The sequence below is a fragment of the Emys orbicularis genome, chromosome 11 (assembly GCF_028017835.1).
Source record: "Emys orbicularis isolate rEmyOrb1 chromosome 11, rEmyOrb1.hap1, whole genome shotgun sequence".
Classification (NCBI taxonomy): domain Eukaryota; kingdom Metazoa; phylum Chordata; order Testudines; family Emydidae; genus Emys; species Emys orbicularis.
The window spans coordinates 45,882,792-45,906,824 of NC_088693.1; the positions used below are offsets into that span (position 1 = coordinate 45,882,792).

The following is a 24,033-nucleotide window of genomic DNA, read 5'->3' on the forward strand; positions in this document are numbered from 1 at the left end:
CAGGGATGGTTGCTTTTGGTTCATGAGTCTGCAGCATGTGATGTGAAGGTTATCAGATTCTTGGCAGCACTCCCTGCCAGCCACCCATTCAGACAGCTAAGAGAGGAAACCAAGCATCTATGCTCTGGATCCCTTGGGGTGTAAAGTTTCTAGAGCAGTGGCGGGAGTCTGAGCGGCGCTTTTGGGGGGGGGGGGGCTTCAGCAGTTCGGGCGGCAGGGGGTGCGTGCTCAATTTTTTTACTGATAGGGGTGTGTGATCAAAAAAGTTTGGAGACGACTGTTTTAGAGTCTCAGCAGGCTGCAGCACTGGTTCCTCTCTTGGCCTCTCTGCTACATTTCCTGACTGTCTGTTACCTCTTGTCAGCCCACCTGCCCTAGGCCCCAGGACCAGCACTGACACAGAGATACCCAATTACTTAGACACACCCCTCTCTCAGACCTCCACTCAAAAAGTTTGAAGCTCCTGGTTTAATTTAACTCTCTCAGGGGCACACACTAGTTGTAAGGGCACTCAACACACACACACACTAAGGCCTTGTCTACACTGCCACTTACAGCAGTGAAACTTTCTTCACTGGGGGGGGAGGTGTGTGTGTAAGTTTCAGTGCTGTGAAGTGGCAGTGTAGATAGTGCTGCAGTGCTGGGAAAGCTCTCTCCCAGCATTGGAACCGCGACTACACAGCCACATTAAAGTGCTGCCGTGGCATTGCTTTAACGTCGGCTCTGTAGACATACCCCAACACCTTTTTATACTTAACTGTGTGACGCACAGGAGACTACAGATCATATAAAACCCTAAACAAGTTGTTTCTTGACAACTCCAGGGCTTCCTTTGGGCTGTCCAGAATCCCTGGGGCCATCTGAGCTCCAGAAAGTAGGCAGGAGCCTTTGTTTGCCCCAAAGAGTCTGCTTCCTGCTGGAGCCCCTTATCCAGCTACTATGACCTTGCTTTCTGCTGCCCAGCACTTTCTTTTCCTGTCTGACCCTGCCCTGTTCCTATGTCTTTCCCCACTCCTGGTCCCCTGTGTTCTACTGGTAAGTTCCCACTTTGGGCAGGAGGGTGAAGCTAAAATGGGAATGCATTTTTTTAGTGTTACCTTTGTGAGAGCCAAATACAGTCATTAACCTTAAGTATTTCCCCCATGTGTCTGTCTGGTATGTGCCTGTTAGCAATATGGGCCCACACTCCTGGCAGCCATTTTTCACATTATCAATCAGAATTCATAAGTTGTACTGATATAGCCCCAATTAATGACATAGGGAAGGCGCAATGAACGTGTAGGGCATTTGGTCCTTTACCATCAATGACAGCTCTACTACAACATTCTCTGTGGGCCACTAACTTCTTAGCTGTTGAAAGTGCCTCTTAATGCTCTGCTGTGGCTGACAAGCTGTTCAGTGAAGTCCTGTGTATTTGAAGCCCTACTTTCATGCCTAACTGGAATATGTACTATTCAGTGTGGTACACTTCAACAGCTGCCCCAACATAGCTCTTTGAGATGATTATTCTATTTCATTAAATTAACACTGTTAAAGAGCTCAAAGAATTCGGAGGAAGGTACATTTTCTTCAGTCTGCTTTTTCTTAAACTATTTTTTCCTGAACAATACAGTGTTCCATCTGCAATGGAACAATTCATCCATTTCCCAGGTGTCTAACATAATACATTTTTGTAGTGTAAAATTTATTTATTTTATTGTAGTGTAAAATATATATATAATACAAATACAATTAAATATATATATATATATATACACACACACACTATGTATTATATTTTCTCAAATATCACTTGAATTGTAATATTAGTGTATATATATATATATATATATACACACACACACACACTATGTATTATATTTTCTCAAATATCACTTGAATTGTAATATTTTAGTATTAAAACTAATATTCATAGGGGTTTATATTTCTGATATATGTGAGTTGTACATCCATTCAATGTGCAGTGGCAGTCAAAAAGCTAAGAGAATGTTAGGAACCCTTAGGAAAGGGATAGATAATAAGACAGTAAATATCATTATGCCACTATATAAATCTATGGTATGCCCACACCTTGAATACTGCATGCAGTTCTGGTTGCCCCATCGCAAAAAAAAAAAAAAAAAAACCACACACACACACAACACTTATTCATCTTGGAAAAGAGGTGACTATGGGGGGATATGATAGAAGTCTAGAAAATCATGACTGGTATGGAGAAAGTGAAGGAGGATGTGTTATTTACCCCTTCACATAACACAAGAACTAGGGGTCACCCAGTGAAATTAATAGGAAACAGATTTACAATAAACAGAAGGAAGTACTTCACACAATGCACAACCTGTGGAACTCATTGCCAGGGGATGTTGTGAAGGACAAAACTATAACAGGATTCAAAAAAGACTTAAGTATCAGAGGGGTAGCCGTGTTAGTCTGAATCTGTAAAAAGCAACAGAGGGTCCTGTGGCACCTTTAAGACTAACAGAAGTATTGGGAGCATAAGCTTTCGTGGGTAACAACCTCACTTCTTCAGATGCAAGTAATGGAAATCTCCCAATTTCCATTACTTGCATCTGAAGAAGTGAGGTTCTTACCCACGAAAGCTTATGCTCCCAATACTTCTGTTAGTCTTAAAGGTGCCACAGGACCCTCTGTTGCTTTTTAAAAAAGACTTAGCCATTGATGGACCTCTCCTCCATGGACTTATCTATTAGTCAAGATGGTCAGGGATGCAACCCCATGCTATGGGTATCCCTAAGCCTCTGACTGCCAGGTGCTGCGACTGGATGACAGGGGATGGATCATTGGTAATTGCCCTGTTCTGTTCATTCCTTCTGAGGCATCTGGCATTGGCAACTGTCAGAAGACAGGATACGGTGCTAGATGGACACAGTATGACCATTTATGTTCTTATAATTGTCTGCTGTGTATAAAGTATCCAGAATTCCTTGTTGTAGACAAAATGGGGTCATGTCCTCAAATGTCATACGTGGATTAAGATCAGGTAATTACATTGAGATCATTAAGTTTAGATGGGGGAATTTTCAGTTTTCATTAATATTAATATATTTAGTATTATGGAAACAGCCTAAAGGCCACACAAAAAACTAAGGCCCTATTGTGCTAGGTACTGTACAAATGCACAGTAAGGGACAGTTCCTGCCCAAAAGATTTTACAATCTAAATCAGGAGTGGGCAAACTACAGCCCACGGGCCTCATCCAGCCAGTCTGACCTTTTAATCCAGCCCTTGATCTCCCGCCAGGGAGCAGGGTTGGGGGCTTGCCCCGCTCTGCATGTGCCGTGTCTCCACACAGCTCCCGGAAGCAGCGACATGTCCCCCTTCCGGCTCCTACACATAGGGGCAGCCAGGGGGCTCCATGCGCTGCTCCAGCCCCAAGCGCTGGTTCTGCAGCTCCCATTGGCTGGGAACCGCGGCCAGTGGGAGCTGCAGTGGTGGCGCCTGCAGGCGGGGCAGTGTGCAGAGCCATTTGGCCGCACCTCCGTGTAGGAGCCAGTGGGGAGACATGAGGCTGCTTCCGGGAGCTGCTTAAGGTAAGTGCAGCCTGGAACCTGCACTGCTAGGGCTACCATATGTCCGGATTTCCCCGGACATGTCCGGCTTTTCGGTCTATAAATAGCCGTCCGGGGGGGATTTTTAAAAATCTAAAAATGTCCGGGATTTCCCCCCGGTCGGCTATTTATAGACAGAAAACTGGCGGCCAAGCGCCGCTGGGCACCCAAAGCCCCTTCCCGGCTCCCCCCATCCCCTGCAGCCCTACCATGCTGTCCGGCCCCGCAGCTGTCTTCCCCCTCCTCCACTCCCCTGAACGCTCTGCCCACCTGCTCCTCCCCCTCCCCTGCTTCCCGCGAATCAGATCTACGCGGGAAGTCTGAAAAGAAGCAGGGGCAAGCGGGAGACAGCAGCGGGGGAGCACAAGGAGGAGAGCTCCGGGGAGGCGCGGCCCGGGCCGAGCGGCGCCCAGCAGCCCAGCAGCTCCGGCCCAGCTCGGGCCCCAGCGGCTCTGGCCCCGGTTCCGGCCCCAGGGCGGCGACTCCGGTTCCGGCCGAGCGCGCCAGCCCAGCGCCGGCCGAGAATCCCCAGCCCGGCTCGGGCCCCAGCAGTGCCGGCCCTGGTTCCAGCCGAGCGCGCCGGCCCAGCCCCGGCCAAGCACCTCCGGCCCGGCCCCAAGCCCCGCAACCCCAGCCGGAGCTCCAGCCGGAGTGCAGCCCGATTCCTGGGCTCTTTAAAGCTGGCCCTGGTCAGGGGACAGGGAGGGGGGGTTGGATGGGTCGGGAGTTTGCGGGGGGGGGGCTGTCGGGGGGCAGGAGTGTGGAGAGGGGTTGGGACAGTCAGGGACAGGGAGCAGGGGGGGTTAGATGGGTCTGGGGGGGCTGTCGGGGGCAGGGGTGTGGAGAGGGGTTGGGACAGTCAGGGACAGGGAGCAGGGGGCGTTAGATGGGTCTGGGGTTCTGGGGGGGCTGTCAGGGGGCAGGGGTGTGGAGAGGGGTCGAGGCAGGCAGGTAGCAGAGGGGGTTGGATGGGTCAGGAGTTCTGGGGGTCCTGTCAGGGGGCGTGGAGCAGTTGGATAGGGCATGGGAGTCCCCGGGGGTCTGTCTGGGGGCGGGGGTGTGAATATGGGGTGGGGGTGTGGATAAGGGTCGGGGCAGTCAGGGGACAGGTAGGGTCGTAGGGGGTTCTCAGGAGGGGGCAGTCAGGGGACAAGAAGCAGGGCGGCTTAGATAGGGGGTGGGGTCCTAGGGGGCAGTTAGTGGCAGGGGTCCCAGGAGGGGGCAGTCAGGAGACAAGGAGCGGGGGGGGTTGGGGGTTCTGAGGGGGGCAATCAGGGGTGGGAAGTGGGAGGGAGTGGATGGGGGCGGGGCAGGGGTGGGGCTAGAGCGGGGCTCCTCCCCCCCAGTGTCCTCTTTTTTGCTTGTGGAAATATGGTAACCCTATGCACTGCTGACCCCCTCCCATGCCCCAACCCCTCCGTCCCAGCCTGGAGCACCCTCCTGCACCCCAAACCTCTCATCCATGACCCCACCCCAGAGCCCGCACCCTCAGCTGGAGCCACGCATTCCTGTACTCCCACCCCCAATTTCGTGAGCATTCCTGGCCTGCCATACAATTTCCATACCCAGATGTGGCCCTCAGGCCAAAAAGTTTGCCCACTCCGATCTAACTAGACAAGGCAGACAAAGGGGGGGGAGGGGAAACAGAGGCAGAAAGAAGTGAAATGATTTGCCATGGGTAACATGACAGATCAATGGCAAAGCTAGCGAAAGAATCTGTTTCCTTCCTGGCCTGTCTGTTGGAGCACATTGCCACTGATATTTGCCGTTTGTCCAAGTTATAATACCTAGTTCTTACATAGCATTTTACATCAGTGAATCTCACAGCGAGACTTAGTCACACCTTCTTGTCAACTGTTTGAAATGGGCCATCCTGATTATCACTACAAAAGTTTTTTTCCTCCTGCTGATAATAGCCCACCTTAATTAATTAGTCTCGTTAGAGTTGGTATGGCAACACCCATTTTTTCATGTTCTCTGTGTATATATCTTCCTACTGTATTTTCCACTGCATGCATCCGATGAAGCCCGTTTTAGCCCACGAAAGCTTATGCCCAAATAAATTTGTTAGTCTCTGAGGTGCCGCAAGTACTCCTCGTTCTTTTTTCTTCAATTCAGTTAGCTAGTGACAAAAAGTCGTCAGGTGACCTCTGTTTTTCCCCAAAGGAACCACATCAGAAGAGCCATCATAACAGACACTAACTAAAACTCCTGGTACCTACAGCTGTATGCTCAATATGTCTAGTATACAGGGCTCCCCCTTTTGTCTATTTTAAAGAACTTAAAAATTTGGTCCCTCCACTGTCAGTCCTGAAGCACGTGGACTGCTGAGGAGAATCTTCACTGCTGATGCCCATGCTGCACTTTTCTGTAGAGCAACAGAAGGCTTCATTTTAAAGTACTGTCAATCTTGAAACATTAAATTCACTTAAGAAAAAGTGACTGGTGCTTTGACAGCTTTGAAGCATTCCCCTTCTCTGCAGCTTTTGGGAGTCAAGGGGAGCTTCAGAGCATCCGTATGTGCCACCTCAGGCTCTCGCCACACATTGTAAGGCAGAGGGTGTTTCTCTTATTAAAGGATATCCCTGCTCAATTTCTTAAGTCCAACAATCTGAATGTTCAAAAAGGTCACAAGCGGTTAGCAGCATAAACTACACTACGGGATGAATTTGAAAATAGAATCTTTAACTTAAATTGGTACCTCCATGTGTATTCATGATGGTAATGTACTTGCTAAAAATTGCAATTTGTGCCACATGTGGTCTGAGAGCCCCTGGGTCAGATATGCTATTTCAAAAAAGTCTTCCTGTTTCGATAAGGTGAGTCTCATTAAAGGAAGTGTCAGCGTTTTCCAGCTTTTGCCACACGGTGTCAGAGACACCATGGTATTTCCCTATGCTTAAATTTAGGAGCTAGCTACTGTATCTGATAAATGTCTAAACAAGTTAGTTATTTTTATGATTAAAACAAGTGGATACTTACTACAGTCACTTACAGAAAACTGGTGCATCTCTGTTGTCATCTGGATTTCCCTTTGCATCTAGTTGGTAACCACTGGCAACTGGCTCAAATATACTAATTGTAATTAGATTTTATTTCAAGTGTATTTCAGTTTTTGGTCTTAGTCATACTCATTTAAACTTCCAGGTTTGCTGGGTCATTAAGAATCAGTTTGTTTTTTCTTTTAAGATTATTGCTCTGCACAAACTTGTAAGAGACCTGGGTTCTCTCGCCAGTTTCCTGGTCTAGTCTCGCTCTCCAGAATGGCAGAAGCTGTAAGTGTAGAGGCAGCTCATTCAGAAGAGGGGAGGGAGGAGGATGACCTCCTGGGGTTACTGCAGCAACAATCATCTGCCACCAATGCTGACTGAGTTCCATCCTGCTCTCTTGCTGAAGGAAGAATAGTGTAGTGTAGGGACTGCAGTGGGGGTGATCCTGTCACGGGGTGTTCCACTCACCGCTGGGCTGGTACATCATCCTGGTCACTCTAGGGATTAGCTCTCAAGGTAGATGCCCCCTTCCACGGTTTGCACTCTGTCGTTCCAAACTTTCTCTCTGGTCTGCAGCCCATCTTGCTCCAGGAACCACAGTGTCCTATTTATGACTTAGCGCTCCAGCTGGCTCACTCAGTGTTGCCCCCTTCCAGGGTACAGTCCTTTGAATCCTTTGACCCACAGTGACTCAGTCTTCCAGTTCACTGCCCCCATCACTCTATGCCACGCTCTTGGTGGCTGGTAGGGTAACCTGGGCCCGCCCTCTTCTCCAGATTCCAGTCCAGAGACCCTTAACCCAGCAGTTCTGGGCTTTTCACTCTCTGCCCTCACTGCTCCTACCCTGGACTGCTTCCTACCACTCGGGTTCCCCTCCTCTCTCTGGGTGTACCAGCTCCAAATCCTCTTCCCAGAGAATGGCTGCCCTATCCCAGCAGTAGCCCCATTCTGTTGCCAGCTACCTGGCTCTTATCAGCCTCACCTGTTCCTGCCCAGCTGAGCCTGCTTTCAGTTAGCTACCAGCTGCTCTTTGAGGTGCAGCCTGTGGCGTTAATTGGCCTGCTTGGGCCATCTTAACCCCTTCCAATCTTGTGTGGGGTGGACACCCCATCACAGGTTCTAGGAGGTATATGGAGGGAATCAGCTATACAGCTATGCTGTGCCACTTTTGGGGGAGGGATAGCTCAGTGGTTTGAGCATTGACCTGCTAAACCCAGGGTTGTGAGTTCAATCCTTGAGGGGGCCACTTAGGGATCTGGGGCAAAAAATCAGTACTTGGTCCTGCTAGTGAAGGCAGGGGGCTGGACTCGATGACCTTTCAAGGTCCCTTCCAGTTCTAGGAGATGGGATATCTCCATTAATTATTATTTATTATTATTATGTCCTTCTTGCTAACCTAATCCCCAAAGGATTAGGCTGATATTCAATTCCTCCGTCCATAGACCCCTAACAAATTAGATAGCTGCATTTATTCAGTCAGGCTTTGATCAAACTGTGAAGGTGGTGTAAATTCACCTGTGAAAGCAGGTGGTGTCTGCAGTGGCAAGATTCTATTTAATATCTATTCTATTTTTCTTGAGTGATTAGTGATATAGGCTGCAATGATTAGGATTTGGAGCAGGAAAACTAACTTGTTCCTACTTCAAAAAATGTATACGTTGATGATAAATTACTGAATCCGTAACTAGCAAGACTTAAACAACATATCTGTTCATGGAATAAAATCTGTGATTTGTAAACAGGAGAAGCAGAAGGACTATAACAGGAAGCTTCTGGAGAGGATAGAAAAAGGTCAAGCATGTGAAGAAATTCACACCTCCTTGCTTATCACCTCAAATAGTTGAGCACTAAGTGGATTCAAAAGGGGTAGAAGATTTGTACTTTAGAATTCCTACACAATTGCCTACTTTAATCGGTTGTTGAGGGTTATATTGAACAAGGAAGAGCTCTACCAGGAAAATGATTTCACAAAAACGATTCTATCCAGCCTGTGTTAACCCTTGTAAAGATTGAACTAATGCTGCTTCACTGAGGCATAGGTGGCTGGTGGAGGTGGGGGAAAAATAGCTCTTAGAATGAATGGTAAAAGGCCGTTTGGCCCTCTTTGTTTGGAGTGACCATTTTATTTTTGATGAGTCCAGCCTTTTATTGCTACTCAGAGAGATGCTTGTCAGATTGTTACGGCCTCAAGGGACTTATCCAGTGAATTGAGATTCTCCCTATTCTTTTTTGTTAACTTTATCCATGCTTAGTCTTGGATGTGGAAATGAATTGGGGGGGGGGGGGGAATTTTCAAAAGAATAGAGTTAAACTTATATGCAAGTGTGCCCTACATACCAACGACTAAACCACTAATTGACTAAAGCTATGCTTACTCTGCCCTGCAGTTTGGATTACAGGGGTGTGAATAGCAGCATGCACCAAAGTGCTGCTCTGTAACTCCCCCACATGGACATTTCAGGCGCTAATTAAAAGGTTCCTAGTTTGCATTAACATAATCCTGTTTGACAAAGATTACATTAATGTATAGTTCATGGCCACAGTGTCCTCATGGGGGAGTTACAGTGCAGCACTTTGGTGCCCGCTGCTATTCATACTCCCATAGTCCAAACTGCGGGCAGTGTAGGCAAGGCCTTAGGTTACGCCAACAGTTTGATTTTGAGGTAAAAAAAATCGAGATGTTTTGTTGTAGAGAAAGGTTGTTAGAGAGCGAAGTAATTGTATCCACATGACATTGCAACAAAAGCAGAGTCGCACAATCCTTTCCCAGTACTACCAAAAATTTAGGGTGTTGATTTTCTGATAGGTGGATACAGATAAATATCAGTAAGAGTGACTTCATGGCGACTGTCTCTTTCTTGATTTCTCACAAAGTCCCAAAATAAATTCTGTTCACTGCATTGCATTTTTTTTTTCCTTGTCAGGATACAGGGATATATTTCCACAATAGTAACAGCTTTCAATTATTTATTCCTGGAATCAGCCTTTGGACCTGAACTATAATCTAGAGTGATTGTGTAATGAGCTCTGTGGGTCTTGTGTTGAAAACACTCTGTTCATCGGTGGAGTTGTTTTGCATTGCTGTCTGGAAAGGGAGTTTAAAATATTCTGGTGTATGTGTAGAGGTTTTTTTTAATTACAGTTGTTAATGTGATCAGCAGAAGGGAATGTGTAGAATATTTTATTAAATATTTAGGCCAAAAATTTTCAGTGTTGGGTGTCTAAAAGTTAGGCATCTAAATCCACATTTAGGTACATGCATGAGTGGCCTGTTTTGACAGCTTCCAGTGACTTCAGAGATTCGTCCCCCTGAAAATCAGGCTACTCATGTTACCAGACTGATAGATTAGACACCAAACTTTGTAAATGGACTAAGTGTTTAAAGCTATTTTTTTTAAATTATAAAGGACATTCTCAGTGAGACTGCTTTGTGATGTCATTCCATATTCTTTATGAAAATATGCTTATGATATAGAATGACCAGACGTCCCTATTTTATTGGGACTGTCCCGATATTTCCTTGTTTGTCCCGCGTCCCGACCAATGTTAGGTCGGGACACTGAACAAACAAGCAAATACTCCGGAGGCCCGGAAGTGCTCCCCCCCCCCCGCCCCGTCTCCACGTCCCGATATTTGACTTGGGTGATCTGGTCACCCTATTATGATATGAGTTACATAACTGAGATATACTTTATGCCAGATGGCTCATGTGAGATCATTGGAAAGGTTATGATTTACTGAATGTCATTATCCAATTTGTATGCCTGTATCATTTCTGAATTTGAAGTTAGGAATATTGACTATGTATCTGTATTTCAACTATGTTACTTTGGGTGACACCCACTGCTAACGCTTCAGGTACAACAATGGAAAAGCCAGACAGGGTGGATGGGCCCTCAGGGAGGGCAATGAGCTGTGAAAAGCTTGGCCTTCCTATGGATGCTCCATACTGCCATTGACTCATGGACACTGATACTACAGGGTCAGGTGGTCTTGTCACCTGACACTAAAACATTAGCTGGGACTTCTGGTAACTTTCCACTGTAAGGGAAGGGGGGGGGGGGGGCAAGTTTGGGAAACAAACAATTCCCGCCTTAGTAAATCCTATTTAAGGGCGAGGAGGAAGGCAAACAGGACTCCTCCTCTCCATGGCCTGTCTGCCCAAGAAGAAAGACTGCAAAAGGGAAGGCAAGGGGGGAGTCCAGACTAGGGTTACCATATTTTAATTTAAAAAAAGGAGGACACTCCACAGGGCCCCGGCCCCGCCCTGTCCCCAAAGTCCCCCAGCTCCGACCCCTCCCCTGAACGCTCCGCCCCCCTGCTCCTCCCCCCCCCCCAAATTTTCGCGGGAAGCCTGAAACAGGGAGGCAGTAGGTAAGCTGGGGCGGTGGCGGGGCGCGAGGAGGCGCAGCCCAGTCCAGCCCCCCCGGCCGAGCGGCTTCCTCCGGCGGCCGGCCAGCCCCAGCCAAGAGGCTCTGGCCCCAGCGTCTCCCGCCCGGCTTGGCTCGGGCCCTGGGGTGCTGGCCCTGGTTCCGGCCGAGCGGCTCTGGCCCGCCCTGGCTCCGGCCCAGCTCGGCTCAGGCCCCGGTTCCAGCCGAGCGGCTCCGGCCCGGCACCGGCCCTGGCCGAGCACCGGCGGCTCCGGCCCGGCACCGGCCCTGGCCCGGCACCGCCGGCCCCAGCGGCTCGGGCACCTCCGGCCCCGGTCCCAGCGGCTCCGGCCCAGCTCGGCTCGGGCCCCGGCTCCGGCCGAGCGGCTCAAGCCAAGCACCGCTGGCCCCAGCGGCTCGGGCACCCCCGGCCCCGGTCCCAGCGGCTCCGGCCCAGCTCGGGTCCCGGTTCCAGCCGAGCGGCTCCGGCCCAGCACCGGCCCTGGCTGAGCACCGCCGGCCCCAGCTGCTCCAGCCCAGACCCAAGCCCCATGACCCCTCCCTCCCTATTTTCCCAGACATGTCCGGCTTTTTGGGATTTCCTCCCGGACGGGGATTTGAGGACCAAAAAGCCGGACATGTCCGGGAAAATCCGGACGTATGGTAACCCTAGTCCAGACTGAGACAGGGGTCTAGTCGGAAAAGGAATATTACTGGAACTCTGAACCACAGAAGCTTTGCAAACTGCCTGCAACAATATCTAGGGTGAGAGAGACTATTTGTAACCAATTTTGTTAGTGACATAGCTTAGTTTGCGTGTTTGATTTCATTTGCTTAGTAATCTGCTTTGTTCTGTTTGTTACCCCTTTTACCACTTAATCAGCCTTTTATAGTTAATAAAATGTGTTTTGTTTATTATTAAACCCAGTTTCTGTAATTTCTAATTGTGGGGGTAAGAAGTGTGCACACCTTTCTCCACATTAAGGGAGGGGGCAAATTTCATACTATATCTTTGGGTCTGCACTCCAAGGGAGGTGGACATCTGAGTGCTGGAGCAAGTCACTTGAGCTGAGTCTTCCCAGAGTGGATCTGCAGCTGGGTGTGGCCCTGCCTGTGTGTGTATTAGAGGAGGTTTTGAGAGCCTGGCTCAGCAAGACAGGTTAAAGGGAGCCCATGCTGGCAGAACAGGTAGAATCAGTGATATCTCAGCACATCAGGTGGCTTCCCAAGGGATCCAACCCATCACATGTTTATTTGAAATTTGGATTATTTCTCTAGGAATAATGGCTTGGAGTGTGTGTGGGGGGGGGGGGGCGGGGGGGTGGAGGGAGTGGGGAGAATGTTCTCTTTGCTGATGTAAAGATGCTATGATGCCCAGCAGAAATTAGACAATTGTTAGGTTGCAGGAATATTGAGACCACTGCCTGTCAAGCAGACCAATATTGTCTCCGTTTTTTCATATTCGAACAGTCTGTGTGGATCCATTTGTTGTCTTTTGTCTTATACTTTGTTTGGAAGCTCTTTGGGGCAAGGACGGCTTCTTTGTTCTGTTTGCACAGTGCCTAGCACAGTAAGGGCCTGGTCTATGACTAAGGTTCCTAGAAGCTATGGTAATACAAATAATAATGAAGATGGCATATAACATACTGGTAGGCAATTCCAAACAGGCTTTCTGACACTTAAACTTTCAAGATGGGTGTTTCCCATTGCATAGTAGAGGTGTCTGAAATACCTGAACTCCATTGAATTGATTCAGACCCCAGCAGGGGTCTCTCATTCTACAGTGCTAGCTTGGGACATCAGAGACTTGGGTTCAGTTTCCTGTGCACCACAGCCTTCTTGTGGGACGTTGGGAAAGTCATTTAGTCTTTCAGTGCCTCACTTTCCCATCTACAAAATGGGGATAATATTTCATTACTTCCTGGGGGTGTTAAGGATAAATACATTAAAGATTTTGAGACACTTAGTGAGGGAAGTATAGAACTCTGTACGTTCGGTAGATGTAGTTACCGCAGCAAATAATGGGGGGGGAAGGGGGGAAGAGAGAAAGAGAGGAAAAAAGTTCTCCTCCATTCGACCATCAGAGAAAAATGTCTCTGGGTGATGAAGTGAATTACAGAACTATTTGCAAATGGGGTTCATATTTGAAGAAGGAAAAATATGAAAATATGCCTCCACTGGTGCAACTACTTTGCAGCGGTCAGTATTTTAGTGGCACAAAAAAACCCTGAGCATCTCGTTTTCTTATTTTTATTTCTTGCTAGAGTAGGTGATTGTCCCATTTGACTAGAATAGGGAATCCCACACTTCCTACCGTGTGTAGGATGAGCTTACTGCACAAACCTGGGGCTCCTTGCATCCCTCCATTACCCCACACACAAGCTCTCTGATACCCATCTCTCTTTTTCAGGGACTCCCCCAGTCTTCCCGCTGCCAGAGGTTCTCTGTGTCCCCCATTTCTCCCTCTTCCCATACCAAAATCCCCCATTCTCCCCTCCCCCCCATACGCAGTGAGCTGATGCTGCGGGGGAGGGGGAACAGCAGGGGAGGGGCCAAGGGCTCAGGGGCCGGGCAGGAGGGTCCCGCGGGCTGTAGTTTGCCCACCTCTGTCCTAGAACATGCTTTGGAATTGATCGGATGCTGCATTCAAAAATTATTGCACACACAGAAATGCCATTGAGTTGAGAAGTAAGGCTTTCACAGGCTCGGACAAAGAAAGATTTCAGAGTAATTCAGTGTTGATAGTAAGGAGACACGAGAACTGGCATTTTATTTTCTTCTTAGCAAAGTCAGCTACTGACCCATTACAAAATGTTTTGAAATAGCAGGAAATATTTTCCTTTGCTTTTTAAACTAAATTTTTGAGGGGAAATTATTCTTTAAGACATTTACTATAAATGTGCCTGTAGCATTAATGGAGTTTTATGTTGATTTCAAGTTATTTTTTTAAATCGTCAAAGTTCAGATTTGGTGTAGGTCTTTTAATGACCACAGATCCCGCTATTTGGATTTCTCTTCTGTGACATTCAAAAAAATAAGTGCGCTGTCAGAATTATAAAACTGTATGTACTGTTTGGGTAGAATATGTTTAATTACAAGTAGGGTTACCATACGTCCGGATTTTCCCAGACATGTCCGGCTTTTGGGATCTCAAATCCCCATCCAGGAGGAAATCCCCAAAAGCCGGACATGTCTGGGAAAATAGGGAAGGAGGGAGGGGCCGGCGGTGCTCGGCCGGGGGCCGGAGCCGCTTCGGCCGGTGGTGCGGCAGTGCGGGGCCGGGGCCCGGCGGGGCCGTGCCAGGGGCCGGCGCCCCAGGGCCCGAGCCGAGCCGGGCGGGAGACGCCGGGGCCAGAGCCTCTTGGCCTGGGCCGCGCCTCCTCGCGCCCCCCAGCCCCAGCTTACCTGCTGCCTGCCTGCTTCAGGCTTCCCGCGAATCAAATGTTCGCGGGAAGCAGCGGAGTTGGGGCGGGGCCGGGAAGGAGCGGGGCGGGGCCCCGTGGAGTGTCCTCTTTTTGGATATTTAAAATATGGTAACCCTATTACAAGTCTATTGTTGGAGGGTAGACTAAAATGACTTTTGTATCCCTTGTTAGTGACAATGAAGCAACACATTGATTGGCTTAAACTCAATATTTTGTATTGTACCAAATTAACTTTTTCAGGATTGTGTTGCCCAACAGAAAAATGGCAAGAACTCGAACTTTATGGATTTCTTCAGTGTGTATTGGAAAAAAGATTGAATCTGGTTACGATTAACATTAGCAAGTAATGGGATTAAAAACTAGCTCAAATACAAATGTGAAAATAAGGCTGAGCTACAGTAGCAAGAAATTAATTGAATGGTTCTTTGTCCTATGTCTTCTGGCAGAGAAAAACTATCAGCCTTCCAAAATACATTACTTGGTAGCTCCATAGTGTAGCTTTGACAGCAGTATCAAATGATTAACGAATTACCCAGCTGTGTTTATTACAATGCTGTGTTCTTTAACTGAAGAGAAGTTTAGGGTTAGCAGTTTTAATTGTCTAAAAAACTGGAGTTTTTCTGTCAGCAGTGCTAAAATACTCAGGAACAAGTTCTATGTTACTTCACAATCAAGCCTGAATTAGCAGGGGATCCATAAGACAAAGAAATAGGGATTTCCAGCAGTGATTTCTAGACTTTAGGCTTAAGGGCGTGATATACTTAAGGAGTGACAAAAGCAAGGGTTTGTGCAGTGAACTAGACTCCATGTATCTTCAGTTACATGCTCCCTTTGTGGATGTTTTAGAGCAATAAACAATCTTTCTTGTTTAGGCAAAAGGCATTTGCCACTGAACTATCAGCTATAAAATAATGACAGTTACAGCTATATAAAGTGCACAGTGGACTAGAACTTTTGAACATAAACCAGAAACTGATGAGGCTACTTCAAATCTAGTTTCCTAAATAAACATTATCAAAAAAGGCACTTTGATTAGATCCATCATTATACAGTAGGACCTCAGAGTAATGAACACCTTGGGAGTGGAGGTTGTTTATAACTCTGAACAAAAACATTATGGTGGTTCTTTCAAAAATTTACAACTGAACATTGACTTAATACAACTTTGAAACTTTACTATGCAGCTCAGAAATGCTGTTTTTAACCATCTTAATTTAAATGAAACAAGCACACAAACAGTTCCCTTACTTTGTCAAATTGTTTAACTTGCCTTTTTTTTTAGTAGTTTACATTCAACACAGTACTGTACTTGTTTTTTTTCCCCCTCTCTCTGCTGCTACCTGATTGCATACTTCTGGTTCCAAATGAGGTGTGTGGTTGACTGGTTAGTTCGTAACTCTGTGGTTCTACTGTATGTATCCTGCTTTTCTAAAAATATGTCCTATGTCATCAACAAAACTATCGGTCTTTCAAAATTAGGCTGCTGTAGAGATAAAATTGCATCTGAGGGCCTTGCCAATAAAAGCCATATAGCATTCTGTGTATGGAGGACATAAGTAGAGCCCCACAAATCTGCAGATATCCCCTTTATAGCCATGGACTGTGTTTGCAGATTGGATGCAGATACAAGTTTTATATCCATGCAGGGCTCTACACATACACACTCAGATACTGTGGTGCTAAGTACTCTAGAAATCCCCGTAAATGTAAATAATGAATGCATTTCACACTGACTTCACTTCCATTCCTGCTGGGTCCCTGTTAAGTGTCTCAGGGTTGAAATTCACAAAAGTTTTACTCTAACGCATTTCAATGTCATCACTTATGGAACATAGCAAAGGTTGCAAAAAGGGCTTTGTCACCGCAAAAGGGGTACTCTACTCACCGCTCAGTGGCTTCTGGCAATTCTGGGTATTAGCTCCGCCCAGGTCAGTGCCCCTTCCACCATTGCCGCTCTCCTGTCACTTATGGAATCGCTGTACAGCTGCTTCGTGACTCAGCCTCCAGCCATATCAGGTCACATCCTGGTTCTACCTTCTAGGCAGGGCCGGCTCCAGGCACCAGCTGAGCAAGCTGGTGCTTGGGGCGGCAGCTTGTAGGAGGCGGCATTCCGCCCAATCCTAGGGCGGCACGGCCGCTTTTTGTTGTTGTTGTTGTTCCGCTCCGGCCGCCCTGTAGGGGGCAGCGGCGTGGAGGACGGGAGCACCCTGCAGCAAGCCCGGCAGGGCAGCCTGCGTCCTTCCCTCCCAGCCGACCGGAGTGGTGCGGAGCCCTCCCGGCAGGGGGCACGGCGGGAGGGGCCGCGTGGCACCGCCCCGTTGAAGCCCTGGCCGCCCCCCTTCTCTCTCTCCCCCTGCTTCCTCCCCCTCCCCCTGCTAGCCGGGGCACATCTGCAGGGCAGGGAGTCCCCCTGCATCCTGGCTCCGGCCGCACCGCAGGTTTTTTTTTTTGTTTTTTTTTTTTGCTTGGGGCGGCCAGAAAGCCAGAGCTGGCCCTGCTTTTAGGGGACTCTTTCAAAGTCTCTCTGCACAAGCAGTATCATTCAGTTCTCACGCCTGCTGTCCTAACTACATCACTCCCACAGTGACTCAGGCAGTCTTCCCATTCACTGCCCCAGCAATACCACTCTGCATTGGTTAGCCTAAATATGCCCTATTTGCAGCTTAATTGGATGCCTGAAGCTGCCTGGGGACAAGGCCACTCCCCACCATAAATCAGAATGTCTTAAATTCACTCAGCATCCTAAGGGGCCATTCTGACATGTGGGGATCCCCGAATTAGAGCTGTTCTAACCATGCCACTTTATACAGAGTGTAAAGGAGTCATGCCTGAAAAGGTGAGTGGCATAGGAATTGCTATGGTAGCTTTATGCCACTCAGTGATTCTCGCATGCTGGGGGAAGCCTCCACTGACATCCGCATTATGGCTGTTGCACCACTCTGGCAGCCATAATGGGGCTATAGAGTAGTATCTTTTGTTTTATTGTATTTTTTAACTTTTCAGTGCCCTGGTTGGGAAGGAATTCCAATCAGAGACTGAAAAGGTCTCTTCAGTCACCCTGTGTCCATTGCAGTTGTAAGAGCTTGTCTTAGGAGGCTGTTGTACAGTCAGACAGATCCCATTGTTTGGACGTTTTCCTGGTATTCAGCCAATCTTTTTTCCCTTTATTACATCTCATTATTACCTTTGCATATTACGGTCCTCCATTACCTCCCATAACTAAGGTCAGCATAGAGTTGACTTTGCGCAAGTGGCTGTAAATTACCTTTCTCTCCCCCTTCCTTTTTATTTACCCAACCCCACCATTATGAAATTATGAATCGTGCCTAAATTTTAGGTCTAATTATTTAAAATGAGAAGTATTGTCAGTGGAAGAATACTTAATAATATATGGTATTTTACTGTCACTTGCACCAGTTAAGTTAGAAATTATTGTCCTAGACAAGGTTCCTGCAACTGGCTCCAGGTGGGCGGTTTGAATGCATTTAATGAACTGTAACAAGGAATCCTGATCATTAGGCTCAGAGAGGAAGTGTAGCACATTAGAACATTCATGTTGTAATTCTAACATTTAATAAAAAGTACATGAATAAAAATAATTTTCCCTAAATTACACTGATGTGCATAATAGACTGGTAAATTTGACCAACTACTCTTGCACCAAATTAACATAAGACCAGTACATACAAACTGTATTTCATGAAAAAATATACATCCATTATCATGACTAGTCAAGACAGAATGGTGGTGTCTGTAAAAATATGGCGCTGAAGGTACCTATGAAACAAAGTGCATCTCAATATTGATGAACAATCCTTGGCCAATCTTTGGCTAAATAAATTGGGGCTTTGATGGCAGAAAGCTTCCTAGGATTCTCTCTTTTGTACAGGAAGAATCCTAAAAAGAATCCTAAAACAATCCTCTTGTTTGTTTTCAGTTTTTTGTCCAAAACCAGTACAGTCATGGGAAGCTCCCATTGAAATCTCAGGATCAGTCCACCTTCTGGACAAGTGTTTGTACAAACTCACACTTTATAAGGAAGGACAGGTGCATTCTGATGAGAGATGCTTTTGTTTCACTGGTCTTGTAGTGCTACAAATCTCAGATCAAATTCATACTAGAAATTATATTTGTGTTTATTTTCAAATTGCCCCAGAGTATCCTAGGCACTTTACAGAATCATATAAAAAGACCAAGTCCTTGTCCCAAAGAACTTACAAGCTAATAGCCTGCTCCTGCTTCTATTGACATCAGTGGTACAGGACCAAGCACTAAAACCCTGATCTCTGTGCAGACAGTCCCCTGCACCCACACAAAGCTCATTGCAGGATCAGGGCCAAGGGATGTATCTACACTAACATTTTTCTCTCAAAGTTTTCCACCTTTGCAACCAATGTGGCAACTTCACAAGCATAGCATTGATGGAAGTCCTGGTGTAGACAGGTCTCCAGGCTCCTGCAGTTTTGTTCATCACTTAACTCATCCAGAGCAGATGTAGAAGACATGAGAATAAAACTGCTGGCACTTTTTCTACACTAGAGCTGCACTGGTTTTAGCAATGGCAGGAAGTTTTAGGGAGAAAAGACTAGTATAGACAAGGCCTAATTTTAGATGCCCTGCAAGAAAAGGATGGCCAGGGAAAGGAGTATGGGAGAGCAATGGTTACAGTCATAGGATTACACAGTATATTGCTTCCGATTGTCATTCAGATAAGATATGTATATGTCCCTTGTCTTGGGATATGTCTACAGCAGTGGTTCCCAAACTTTAACAACCTGTGAACCCCTTTCACTAAAATGTCAAGTCTCACGAATCCCCTCCTAAAAATGAATATTTCCAGGGATTTTCTCCTTTACCTAAGTATAAATTATAAAAGCAGTGATCTTGGAAATATAAAATTTGTTTTTATGACATGCTTATTGCACACTATTTATTATTAATTATTATTTATAATTACATTATGAAAATGGCAACACTCTTCCAAGATCTCATGTCCGTAGCTTGTATCACTTTGAATAAGCCTGTTATGAGACAAGGCTCCTATGTTTCATCAAGGAGTATCAGATTTGAAACAGCATGAAGGTATTTAAGAAGCCAACTCAAAGAGTTCCTCCTACACAAGCATTCAGGTCTTGTGTAGTCCAGGCAAACAACGCACGTTACAACAAAGCTTAAACTTGTTCTTCATAATAATTTTAAAAACAATACTAGCTGCCTATTTAATTTTAAAAACAGCAAAAAATATCCACCTCCCTTTCCATTTCTTATAAGGAGTCTTGAAGTTTAAATCTCCTCAGTATGATAGATATGCTTGCTTTGATCTGCGTAGCTCTTGGAAGTCCAGGGGCTCCAGGCTGCTGGCCCAGTGCTGCCCGGGGTCCCTAGGAACAGCTGTGTCCGCCATTAGGGAATTTTTTCCCGAGAACCCCCTGTAACATTTCGTGAACCCCAGTTTGGGAACCACTGGTCTACAGGGAGGTGTAATTCCCAGCACAGGTAAACATGCACATGATAGCACCTTAAAATAGCAGAGTGGCTGTGGTGGCTCGGGCTGACCACCCTTTTTTGTACCTGGAGGTTGGGCAAGATTGTACTCAGGGCAAGTCTACGCTATAGTGCTACTTCGGTGCAGCTGCACCGCTGTGGTGAAGACATGCCATGCTGATGGGAGCGCGCTCTCCTGTCAGTGTGATTACGTCACCTCGGTGAGAAGCGTAAGCTCTGTCAGTGGGAGAGTGTCTCCTGCCAACATAGCGCCAGTGGGGAAACTTGTCTCACTGGGGTGTTTCCACTCCCATGCACAGTGTAAGTTAGATCAAATTAAGCAGTAGTGTAGACCTGCCCTTAGCTAGCTTGAGCAGAGCTAGCACATGTATGTGTACCCATGCTGGGAATTACACCTTCCAGCTTCTATGTAGACATACCCTGAGTCACAGTCCTTCCCATCAGTGAAGCAGCAGGTATTTAAGGAGCAGCTGTTTTTGGTTAACTTTATTTTAGCAATAAATCTCTAATTGCACTAATCAATTTTTTTAACCTATAAAGTAAAATTTTCTGTAAATTTTAAAGCATAGATTTCTCGTCACTGAAAAAATGTGATTGCTTTGTTCCTTTGTCTGATTTGTTTAGCCTATTTGCAAAAAAAAAAAACCCCCAAATATTGCATTATTAAAGTGTGTTAACTGAATTTTGGATGTGCCGGCAACTAATGTGGTAGGGCAGCAAGACAACAGCAATTAACTGCACAGATATGCTACATAGCTAGAATACTTAGATGTATATGTGTGCAAGAGCAAATCTCCACTACTCCCAATCTTCTGCTGGCCTAGGTGAGGGCTGCCCCTTAGCTTTTGCCAGGGCTGAGTCCGCGAGCTGCATCTGGCTCCCTGCAGCTACCGTGCTCCGCCATCTCTAAGCAGCATATTGACCTAGTGGAGAATCAGGGCCATGGGGCTACTTGCATTTTTACATGTAGACACTTTGCTGAATTAGGCCTTTGGGTTCCAATGCTCTCCACAATCTCGCTAATCACTGGATCCTTGGTGCCCTGATCCTATTGTGAGTGGTTCTAGTCTCTGGTTTGCTGATCCTTGTGTCAGTCATACTCCATCAGCACTGTGAGGGAGGGAGTGTTGCTCTGTTCGACAGGTAGAGAAAAGAATAAAATGTAGTTTGGTAAATTTAGCCGGCGGCTGTTCAGTATTTAATGCTTGAATGTGCTGTAGAAAAAAACTGATTGGAAATAGCCTGGTGTGTTGTCTTAGCTGTGTATTACACTCTTTAGTATGGTCTCCACATATCAATAATGTCGCAATTGCTGAAGTTTTCAGTCACTAGTGAAGCTAAAGTATCTCTCACACCATTGGAGCATGGGGTACTGTTTCCAACTGTTGTAACACATTTCCCAAACCTCAGTTAAAAGTAATACAATGACTAACCTTTTGATTTAACAATTTTCTCCTTTTGAGTGTATTTACTGTTACAGTGTTATCTTATTTCTGAAGTTGTGGCAGTGTTTTCTCAACTGTGAGAGGGATGTTGAATATTGTACCAATAGGGCATTTTCTTCCCCTCTTATAAAGGTGAGACTATTCTAACCTTCAAAATAGCATTCTCCTCCCCACATGTAACCGTATCCTTTTACATAGGACTAATAGTAGCATAGATGATAACACTAAATAATAAATGGAGAGTTATTGCACTTAGATACTGGGCTATTAACGGATAGGTGCCTTGTTCCAAGATGGTGAGTGATTACCAGATAGTTTGGCTCAAAGCTAGACGCCATAGCAGTACTTAATTGTGACTGATTCATTTGGCTGAAATATGTCGCTATTGTAATTCAGCTAATTAATCTGATTGAATGCCGTCCAGCCATTAGAGTTGTGTGAGAGAAAGGTAGCTGACACATGAGGCAAGAACACTAGCCTCTGCATTAGACTATAAAATAACCATTAGGACAACTAATGCTGAAATTGAATTGCTTCATAGAAATTTAGTTTCCAAGCATAATATTAATTAGCTATAAGCCTGATTAATATCAAGAATTAATTAAAACTTTTCAGTGGCCTATGTGGGTTTTAAATATTATCATTATTGCTCCAGTATTTTTAGTTCTTATGCTAATTGCTTTTTAGAAAGCATGAATGGAATAATCTACAGTAGCGATGTGAGGTACAAACAATTTACTGCAACATTAAGAACTATTGCTTGGCATCCTCCTACACACTTTTCACTTTTTCTTCTAAAATTTATCTGCAGTTTTTGTTAACTCCTTTGTACATGCAATACAAATCAAAAGGACATGGGTCAAGGTTTACAGGCCCAAATTTTATCCGTAGTATTTCTTTTCAACAAAGTTAAAATAATTATAACCTGGAAGCTGTCTACTTTTATTTTTGGTAAAGGGACAATAGCTACAATACCACCAGAGATTATTTTTAAAATTTATTTAAAAATGCTAGCTAGAATTCCTGATTATTTTTGCAATATAAAGAAAAGGCCTCAAACAGACTAATTATTTAATACATAAAACAGTCACTGATTAACAAACATGAATAAGCTATGAATTATAACTGGAAGAGAATTCATAATTAAAATCAGCATTTGTCTGTCTCTTGAATGTCATCTTAAGGCTAAAAAATGCTTCCATGTTTATGACACAGGATGTGTGGATGCATGATGATGAAAAAGTTCCTCTTCTGCGTATTAAAACAGGAAAGAAACTGGTTTATAGTAAGACATGAGTGCTCATATTGCCACTTTCTCAAGCTATGTTACTCTGCACAGCCATCAGCGTGGATCTCATCAAGAGAGGAATCTGCAAATGTAAAATCAAAACATTACCTTAAATTATGGTTTTGTAGAGGCGTACTTATGTTTTTTTAAATCAGTGCCTGCTTTATGGAGAAATAGTTTTGTTTTGGATATTTGTGAAGGGATCTAGACAGACTCTCACATTTTTATAGCATTAATTCTAACATCCCAGCAGTTGGGAAAGTGCTAGCTCATTATTTCATAAACAGTTTTGTAACATTGACATCAATTCAGTTGCTAGAAAATTTGTATAATATGCGCTTTCCTTCCTGAGGAAAATGTCTGTAATATTACCATTTTTAAAATATACAGCATGTAGTAACACAAATATAGAAATATGGGGTTCTACACTCCTATTAATTTGGGGGTGCTGTGTTACAATAGATTCAATTCCTTATTTTTTTTCCCATAAGAGAACCTTAAACTTTCCAGGGTAGGGAGTACAAAATTTTACTCTATCTTATCCTAAACAAGTGACAGTAAACATGTAACAGCTCAACACTACTACACTCGTTAATCACACTTTAAGGTACTTTTATAATTTAATTTTATAAATGGTTAATAGATATTACAGACTGGAGTAGTATATTTTACAGTTGGGTATAAGCACATCCATAGAAGGTGTTTATAGATGGCTATAAGCCATGGTTACAAACAATCTGTTCACCTGTTGGAGCCTAACAAGCTCTAAATCAATTAACCACTTATCAAAACATCTATTAATTGTTTATTATATTAACCCTTTATAAACTATTCATAAATGTGCCCTTAATATAAATTGTGACAATTTTTTTTCTAATGCCCCAGAGCCAGTGAGTGGGTGTGAGGTATAATTTCTTTTTTATATGTATGTTCCATGTAGCTGGAAGGACAGAACACAGAAGCTTACTGCAGCTAAATACTCCAAAACACAAAGATGGGAATTGTGCTTAATACAGTGATAGTCCAATGAATCCACTACATTGCCAGAACATGGAATGGTTAATCCAGTCCATTGCCAGAACATTCAAAAGAAGTAAGGTCCTGATTCAGCTAGGTACCTACGTACAATGCCTAGTTTTAAGCAATAATCCCCCACTGAAGTCAATGAGAAGCTTGGCACCTGCTGAAGTCATGTAAACGATTGATATTAAACATAATAACTGGTAAAAAGGTAATCACTACAGATGTTATTCACAAAGGTACAATTGATTCTCTCTCTCTCTCTCTCTCTCTTTTTAAATAGTGCTGGCCCTAAAGGAGATAACATTTATGAATGGAGATCAACTATACTTGGACCCCCAGGTTCTGTATATGAAGGAGGTGTTTTTTTCCTGGATATCACATTTTCATCTGATTATCCATTCAAGCCACCAAAGGTAAG

General features: G+C 45.2%; 1 protein-coding gene across 2 annotated transcripts in view; it reads left to right on the forward strand.

Annotated features, from left to right (window-relative positions):
- Nucleotides 1–24,033, forward strand: part of UBE2E3 (ubiquitin conjugating enzyme E2 E3) — a 91,236-nt gene that overhangs the window by 61,914 nt on the left and 5,289 nt on the right. For both annotated transcript variants that reach the window (XM_065413213.1, XM_065413211.1), the window contains exon 4: nucleotides 23,896–24,028. In XM_065413213.1, the coding sequence (XP_065269285.1) occupies nucleotides 23,896–24,028 (133 nt within the window). The remainder of the gene's footprint in view (nucleotides 1–23,895; nucleotides 24,029–24,033) is intronic.